The sequence below is a fragment of the Oratosquilla oratoria genome, chromosome 12 (assembly GCF_046742065.1).
Source record: "Oratosquilla oratoria isolate Oo_2021 chromosome 12, ASM4674206v1, whole genome shotgun sequence".
NCBI lineage: Eukaryota > Metazoa > Arthropoda > Malacostraca > Stomatopoda > Squillidae > Oratosquilla > Oratosquilla oratoria.
This window is the reverse complement of record NC_134788.1, coordinates 47,491,796-47,501,530: the sequence shown is the minus strand read 5'-3', so window position 1 is coordinate 47,501,530 and position 9,735 is coordinate 47,491,796. Positions and strand designations below refer to the sequence as shown.

At 37.6% G+C, this 9,735-nt stretch overlaps 1 protein-coding gene across 1 annotated transcript in view; it reads right to left on the bottom strand.

Moving 5' to 3' along the window:
- Positions 1–2,303: 2,303 nt before the first annotated feature.
- The window catches only part of LOC143030372 (uncharacterized), a 28,143-nt gene continuing 20,711 nt past the window's right edge, over positions 2,304–9,735 (bottom strand). Inside the window, exon 6 of the mRNA XM_076193522.1 lies at positions 2,304–5,129. Within this exon, the coding sequence (XP_076049637.1) occupies positions 3,917–5,129 (1,213 nt within the window). The 3' untranslated portion in view covers positions 2,304–3,916. The remainder of the gene's footprint in view (positions 5,130–9,735) is intronic.

Here is a 9,735-nt window from a genome sequence, read left to right as displayed (position 1 = left end):
TTACTAAGGTCAATTAGAGGCTTTTGACTAGTTGGATGAGGAAATGGTCAAGAAAATATTAGCTACGCTGATAAGACCAAAATTGGAGTAAGCTGCAACACTATGGATACCCAGTACTAAAAAGAATATAAAGAAATTAGAAAGAATACAAAGAGCAATGACAAAGATGGCACCAACACTCTCCAAATTGACATACAAACAAAGATTGTCCAAACTGAAATGACCAACTCTGGAACAAAGAAAAGAAAGAGGAGATCTACCGACTATTTATAGAATCATGAAAGGAATGAAAATCCTAGAGATGATTTATTAAAGTGGGGCAAGAGAAAAACAAGAGGACATGAAAAGAAACTCAAAAAAGATAATTATAGAAGATATCTGAAAAAGAATAGCTTCCCACACAGAGTGGTGGATATCTGGAATAGATTAGATATGGCAAATTTGTGCAAATACTATTCAAGAATTTTGGAACAAACTTGATGCTGAAAGATACAATGACGGGTCACTACAAGTATAGCTCCTTTCCCGTATAATACAACTAGGTAAATGTAATGGAAATGCATGAAGAATAAACAAAATTTATTATTTTACTGCGGAGTTGCAGGTACCACAGGTTTCAGGAAAATGGCTGAAGCAGATGATGTTTGGGAATACATACATATACTAAGGCCTTTCTCCCCCTTATAAGGGAGGTAGCCAAAGTCAAAAGGCATAATTCCACTCCCACCCATTTCATCACCACTCACTCCACTCCCATCATCACCCTTCCTCTTTTCTTGGCTCCTGAATGACTGGTCATCCCTGCATCTCACCCATTACCCTGGGTCAAGAGCAATGCAGGAAGACACAGGACATCCACAACAAGGTTCCATTTAATTAGTAACTCCCCTCTCCATCCCCTTATACAGAAAAAGAGAAGACGGGGAGAAATTCCTTTGGACTGTGTCAAAATATCATTCACATATTAACCACTCTACCCCCCCCTTTCATACACCTACTTCACTTCATGTATCACAGCATAATCCATACAAAACCATTCTCCACCCATCCCTATCTTCTCCCTTCCTTCCTCGACAGACCTTCAATGCCTCTTTTACCCTATCCATCAATTTCATCCTTGGTTACCCCCTCCTTTTCATTCTATCTACCTCTGCTTTCCAACTTATTCTACATAAAAAAAAATTCTTCACTTATTCATTCCATGTGTCCAAACCATCCCAATATTCTTTCATCAACTTCCAACTCCTTTGCTACCCCACTCTTCTCCCCAACTCCTTGTTTCTCACTCTATCCAGCCTAGTAACCCCTACCATACTTTTCAGGCATTTCATCTCAAACACATTTAGACTCTTCCTCTCTTATGTTCCATGTTTCTGCCCCATACAGTGCTGTCAGCACAATCACCCCTTTATACAATCTCGTCTTAGCATCCATTCCCAAATGTCTATTTTTCATTATACTTTTTAATCCCCCAAGACATTTTCTTGCTTCTCTCAATCTACAATCTACCTCCACCTCCACACTTCCCTTTACCACTATAGGCACCCCCAAGCATCTAAAGCCATCCACTTCTTCCACCCTCTCTACTTTAATACTTCCAAATTGCTGCCATTCTCTCCTCTTGTACATCTCATTGCTTTACTTTTACCTTCAACTTTCTTCTCATACACCTTCCCAAACTCTGTCACTAACTTCTTTAATCCCTCCTCTGATTCTGCTACAAGTGCAGTTTCATCAACAAACAACAACTGTCTTATCTCCCATTTTTCTACATTTTCCTTAAACATCCCCAATCCCTGGCCCACTACCCTTGCATTTACCTCCTGTACCACCCCATCCATTTACACATTGAACAGCCATAGTGACATGACACATCCCTGGTGAAGTCCCATCTTGATCTCAAACCACTCACTCTCTCCATTTTTAAATCTAGCACAGGCTCTACTACTCTCATAAAAATTTTTGACTGATGTTAACAGCTTTCCTCCTACTCCATACATCTTCAAGACCTCCCACAGTGCTTTCCTGTCTACCCTGTCATAAGCCTTTTCCAAATCCATGAAGGCCCAAAAATCACCCTTACCCTTTGCTAAAGCTTTCTCACATATCTGTCTTACCACAAAAATCTGATCTGCGCAACCCCTACCTTTCCTAAACCCACTCTGTTCCTCTCCAGTTACTCCGTTAGTAATTTCAAATTGCAATAGATAAAAAGCAAAAGGATTTTTGTCCAATTCACTTAGCTATAATTGATTTTGGGAGGTACTAAAAACTAATTCCTGTAAAATTTGACACCTTTTATTTACAAAATGGTTACTTTTTAAACATAAAAATGTTATGTATAAATCAGCTATTAAATCAATATATGGAAATACACAAACCAAATATTTGTTACATAAGGTAAAACCATGGCATCTGTTCTGCATAATCTAAAAAAACCATGAGTACAAATAACCCAACTATATTTCCAATTTATCTACAAATACTGTACATGGAAAATGTGCTGACACCTTCAATCTTAATCTAATTAAAACTATAATTTGACCTCATTCATAAATGAACATATATGATGCTAAATTTGCTGATGTAACTCTGCTTCTATGCATGCCATCATCTAGATAGGAGACAGGGGTCAGCATTACAACTTTGATTACTATGTCATAACTAGCAATTGTATCTCAATACATCATAACCCAAGCCATAGCCATTTTATCTCACTCCATCTAGTTATCTCAATCTATATCCTACAGCACAAATAACCACCTCTGCCCAAAGCCTACAGCATCCACAGCTGTCACCACCTATAGCCTACATATGACATACACATTCATTGTGCCTTTTTGACTACAATTGTTTCCATCATAATCAGGGACAAAGCTAATGAGCTTTATTATCTTGTTCTTACTTATCCTACACTACAGTGAATGAAACAGTCACTGTATGAAACAAAACGGATTAGGACAGAAGGGTTTTGGAACATGAATGAAGCACATCCCATCTTATCTCCATGATTGTCATTGAACTGACAATAAGGTAATGATCAAAATCATCAACTTCAGATAAACTTTGGAAATTAAACTTCAGAATGATGTGTCATTCTACAATAAAATAGAATATCTAAAGATATACAGAAAGCAAATGAATTAATGTTATACTTTCTGGCACATCACTACAAATCATCAAACCAAACTACTTCAATTGTTTATCAACAATTTTGCCAGAGTACCTATTACATAAACTATGATACATTCCCAGTACAACCTTTGTGTTGGAAAAAAAAAATAGCAGGTATAAACACAGCTAAAAATAAAACTTTTCTTGAATATGTCACATTTACTTTTGCCTCAAATGTTGTGACTCAAAAAGAGTTTGAATCCAATAACTACATATCTGCTGCTCTTTATCTATGTAGACTGAGCACACAGGGCAATGGTGACCTCTGTTGCAGCTAAACACCTCCTGGTGTAAACACCTTGCCTCACCTTCTTTTCATGTGCCTGTAGAAACAGATAAGGAACCACAATACTTTTTTGAGTTACAACACTTTAACTGTATAACTTCTAAATGTGGAAACATAGTTCAATTTTCTATTACCATATAGCTCTCATGTCTCTAGTATCATATTACCCTTTTGTAAGACAGTGTCACCACACATGTCACAATGCAATGACTCTCTCTTGAGAAACCTTCATCACAAGGGTCAGTGACAAAAATTCTCTCCACTATGGGTCAATACTTGATAGCTGAGAGTAACCTTATCTAGAAAATTTGCATTGTACAGATCATGAAGGAGAGGCCTTTAGAGTAAATAGCATTACACAGATCACCCTTGAATGGATTCTTATAAATGTGGGTAATCATAAGATGTTCGAGATCATTCTTTTGTTAAGAAAGATGCATCAGATAGATTACAATGTTAAGATTCCTCTCCTGTGTGAGTTACTAAATGTTTTTTGAGATTACCTGTTTGCGTGAAAGCTGCATCACATATCCGACAATGAAAAGGCTTCTCCCCAGTGTGGGTCATCACATGATTTTTAAGAGTGCTCATGTGCGAGAAAGCAGTGTCACAAACACCACAATGGTAAGGTTTCTCTCCTGTGTGGGTCCTTAAATGGGTTTTGAGGTTACCCTTTCGTGCAAAAACCGCATCACACAGATCACACTGGAAAGGCTTCTCTCCAGTGTGGCTAACCATGTGTATTTTGAGATAACTTTTTTGTGAGAAAGCTGCAAAACAGAGTTCACATTGGATAGGCTTCTCTCCAGTATGGGTAACCATGTGACGTTTGAGGGCACTCCCATGAGCAAAAGCTGCAATGCACTGGTCACACTGGAAAGGCTTCACTCTAGTGTGGGTCTTTACATGATATTTGAGAGAACCCTTTCCTGAGAAACCTGCGCCACACACGTCACAATGGTAAGGCTTTTCTTCAGAATGGGTCATCATATGTCTCTTTAGAGTAGCCTTTATTGTGAAAGCCGCATTGCACTGGTCACAATGGTACGGCTTCTCTCCCGTGTGGGTCATCATGTGATGTCGAAGAGTACTTTTTCGTGAGAAGCTTGTACTGCACACATTACAATCGTAAGGCTTCTCTCCTGTGTGGATCCTTACGTGGAGTTTGAGAGCACACTTTTGTGAGAAAGCTTTATCACACAGGTCACACTGGAAAGGCTTCTCTCCAGTGTGGCAAACCATATGTCCTTTTAGATCATACTTTCGTGAGAAAGCTGCATTGCAATGATTGCACTGGAAAGGCTTCTCTCCAGTGTGGGTAAACATGTGCGCTCTCAGATTCTGTTTTCGTGCAAAAGCTGCATTGCAATGGTCACACTGGAAAGGCTTCTCCCCACTGTGGGTGACCATGTGCATTCTCAGACAACGTTTTTGTGAGAAAGCTGCATTGCACTGGTCACACTGGAAGGGCTTCTCTCCATTGTCGGTCATCATGCGATAAGGTGACTTGTGAGAAAGTTGCACCACATTACTCACACTGGAAAGATTAACTTCTACATTATTCATTGTCTGGAACAAGGTATTACACCAAACTAGATTCTCTTCACTATTCAATATGTGCACAGCTTCTACAGATAGTCCTTCAAAGGAAATATTGGTTACCTTTGTTCTGGAAAAAAAAAAGTATTACCATTAACTTTATGAAAACATGTAACAACAAGTGTGTAAGCATATAGTCAAATAATTTCATGCAGAGACCATCTTGTACTTACATATGACACTTCTAACATACAGCAATTAACCTGTAAATTAGGGAAGGAACTAACAGCCATATTACTGCAATGAAAGGTTAGAGAACAGCTGAAAATCACCCAGTAGCTATATAATGCTTTGGTATATTCACACCATCACAACAAATGACTCAAAATTTGTTCCAAGATATCATATTTGTTCATGAATGTAACTCAGCATGTGTGACATCTTGTCACATGCATACCAAAATATTACATTCATTTTCTTCTAACTACTACATATGCTCAAGTTCCAAGCTGAGGCACCTTACACTGAAGAAATAATTAATTTCTTAATCATTCTCATTTTCACTGGGATAGGAAAGCATCTTTGTTACTTAAGTGTGTAAACTGAATGAATGAAAGTTTCTGGGGTCATCAAAAATACAGGAAAAACTGTCACTTTCAAATAGTGGGGGAATGGGCCTACTGGTTGCAGTGGCCACATCTTAACCTAACTCTAAAACATTCCACTGGTAGACTTGTAAGACCTAAATCTAAAGATCTCCTGACATAGCAATGTGTTTACCATCCCTACAAACTCAAATTATATGGGAAACCATGTGAGTTCTATCACTTCATCACTTCCCAATAAAGGTAATCATAGAACTGGAAGAAAAAATACAACACATAATAAAGAGAACATTTATAAACTACTAAAAAGCTTACAAGCAAAAGAACTCAGAAGTTATAGAGCTAGAATACTTTGAAATAGACAAATCTCCATCCCTGGAGAAAGCGGTAAATAAAATAGTAACTACCATAAAGAAGGCAAGAAATACATTCCCACAGGCTACAGAAAAATGTAACCCCACCTATCGGACAAATTTTCATAGAATGGAGCAATACTATAGAAAAACGCTATAGGCCACTAAAAATTAAACTAAGAACTCAAATGATAGCTGAAGAAGTACTATCAAAAGGTGAAAGCAAAAAGATGACAAATGAAGATACTAACAAAAAAGAGGCTTTGAAAAGAGAAGTAGAACAACAAATAAAAGCAGTGACTGAGAAAGTTGGTATAGCATAAAGGAGACACATCTTCAAGAAATCAAAAACCAATGAAAGGTGGATCAGGAAAACCAAAAAATAGCTTTTGAAGAAACTGTACAATGACAAGTGGAAGAAAATGCAAAGGAAACAGTTATCAGTAATCAAAGATAAAGAAAATTGAGTCAGGGTCAAAGTAGATAAAAAAAAAGTGTATAGTAGTATATGGTATTAAAGAAAAACAATGTAGCTACTTAAGAGAAAAAGAAGAGAAAGAAATAGTAAAAGAAATTCTGAAAGATATACAAGAGGAGGGGCAAGAGATGGAAAAAGAATTAGAAGTGCATAGAATGGGACTGTACTCTAAAGAAAGAAATAGACCTCTAAAAATCAAATTAAGGTCACAAATGAAAGTGGAGGAAGTATTAGCAAAAACAGCAAAGTCAGAAAAAAGTGAAAGCTACAATAATATATGGATAAAAAAGGAAATGAGCAATGAGGAAGAGGGAGAAAAGACACTAAAAAATGATGCTAATGAAAAAAAAAAAAAACAAGAGACGAATGGAGACTGAAAAGAATGAGTTTTTTCGGAGAGTGCTGGACTTCAGGTTGAGAAAATGCTATATCAAAAGAAAGGAAACACAGGAAACAGAAAACAAGGAGAAAAAAATAAATAAAAGTAACATATACCAGCATAGATGGTCTGATTTCAGGATTAGACAAATATAATGATTGTCTGGTGGAAGAAAAACCAGATATGATGGGAATTGTGGAGACAAAATTAAAAGGACCACTACCACCAAATTGTGTTGGACAATCACTGGATAAAAAATAGAGCGGAAAAACAGGGTGGGGTCATTATTTTGACTAAGAAGGGCTTAAATGTGATGAAGATCACAGGAGATAATAATGTGGAATTGATCATGATAAAAGTTGAAAATAGTGACATGAAAAATAGAAAATTTGTGGTGGTGAAATATGTGCCCCTCAAAAACACATTCTTGGAAAGAGAGTGACCATTCCAAAATGTTGGAAGACACAAGGCATACATTAAATGAAATGCTGAAAGGAGGAAATCTAGTAATCATGGGTGATTATAACTCTAAAGAAATACATTGAGAGATGACAATGAAGGGTGAAAAGAACCTTTGGGGAAATAGACTACTGGACATGACCATTGAATACACAATGATTTAATGGGTAAAACAGAATACCAGATATATAAATAATGAAGAACTGTCAAGAATAGATTTAATATTTACATCAGAGCCTGAAATTGTGGATAAAATGGAATACAAGACACCAATTGGGAAGAGTGACCACATACTACTTGAGCTCGAACTAAAAGAGGGAATAAACTTGGGGAGAAACAAGAAACACAGAAAAGGAAGACTGATGTATAGCAAAACGGATTTTGGGAAACTCAGAAAATTCTTTCAAGAAGCGAGTTGGGAAAAATTCTTTAATAAAGAAACATGGGTGGAAGAGAAATGGATATTATTAAAAGAAATCTATAATGAAGGAGTGGATAAATATATACCAAAACAAAAAACAGGAAAAGGTATTCATTAAGTGCTGGTATAACAAAAAATGTAGAGGCAAAAGATAAGAGACAAAGCTTGGAAAAAATAGAAGAAAAAAAAACCTGGAAAGTGCCAAATATATATCAAACTAAGGAATGAATATGTAAAAATGTGCAGGGAAGAAAAAAGAAACTTAAGAAAAAGACATAACAGACAAATGTAAAGATCAACTTAAATTATTCAATAGATATGTAAATGGTACACTAAAAAGTAAATAGGAAATAGTAAAACTATGTTAAGGGAACATAAAATACACAGAGGATGTAGAAATGGAGGAAATTATGAACAAATATTTCAAATTTGTATTCACAAAAGGAAACATATGCAATTGGGATGAAGAAAGGGGAGAAAAATCTCCAATGAGAGAAATAATTGTGAAGCAGAAAGAACTGTATAGTTTTAGGTACTTGGATGCGAATGTGGCAGGAAAGGGAGGAATGGGGGTGGAGGTAAAATGTAGATTGAGAGAAGCGAGTAAGTGCCTTGGGGGATTAAAAAGTGTAATGAGAAATAGACATCTGGGAATGGATGCTAAGAGGAGGTTATATGAAGGAGTGATTGTGCCAACAGCAATGTACAGGGCAGAAACATGGAACATGAGAGAGGAAGAGAGAAGGAGTTTGAATGTGTTTGAGATGAAATGCCTGAGAAGTATGATAGGGGGTACTAGGTTCGATAGAGTGAGAAATGAGGAGGTGAGGAGGAGAACAGGGGGGAAAGGGAGTTGGGAGATAGGGTTGATGAAAGAGTATTGGGATGGTTTGGACACATGGAAAGAATGAGTGAAGAAAGATTAGTAAAAGAGGTGTGGAAGGCAGAGGTGGAAGGAGTGAACATGAGGGGTCGACCTAGGATGAGATGGATGGATAGGGTAAAAGGGGCATTGGGAAAGAGGGGAATGTCTGTTGAGGAAGGAAAGGCGAGGACAGAAGATAGGGTGAATGGAGAATGGTTGTGTATGGAGGATGATGTGATGCATGAGGTGGAGTGGGTGGGGGATGGGGGGGTGAGGGAGTATGTATGAGAAATAAATTTACGCAGCCTGAAGGGATTTATCCCCATCTCCTTTTATGCATGAGGGGATGGAGAGGGGGGTCACCAAATTAATGAAGCAGCCTTGCTGTGGATGTGCTGTATCTTGCGACACTACTTCTGACACAGGGCAGTGGACAAGATGCAGGGATGACCCGTCATCCAGGTGTCAAGATAAGAGGGAGGGAAGAGGGTAGAGGGGAGCGGAGTATGTAGGGGATGGAATGGGTGGGAATGGTTTCTATGCCTTTGTCTTTTGACTACCTCCCTTGTATGGGGGGAAAAAGCCTTTGGTACATGTATGTATTACGTAGTTGTATTTTACGGTAAGGGGAGCTATGTTCGTGGTGTCCCGCCTTTGTATCTCGCAGTGTCAAGTTTGCTCTTCAATTCGTAAATGTTTTTTGCACACACTACTGTTTCGTCCAGTTTGTTCCAAGTGTCCACCACTCTGTGTGGAAAACTGTTCTTCTTCAGATCTATTTTATAACTATCATTTTTGAGCTTCTTTCCATGTCCTCTTGTGTTTCTCTTGTCCCAATTTAACAAGTCCTCTCTATTGATAATTTCTGTGCCCTTCATGATTCTATAGATGGTCTGTACATTATCTCTCTCTTCTTTGCTCCAAAGTTGATAACTGCAATTTAGCCAGTCTCTCTTCATATGACAATTTTGAAAGTGCTGGAGCCATTTTTGTGGTTGCTCTCTGGATTCTTTCTATTTTCTTTGTATTCTTTTTGGTACTGGGTGACCACAATGTTGCCGCACATATTCCAGTCTAGGCCTTATCAGTGTGACTAATAATATTTTTTTTTTTATAATTTCTTCGTCCAAATGGGTAAATGCCACTTTATTGATCTTAGCAAGTTATAAGATTCTC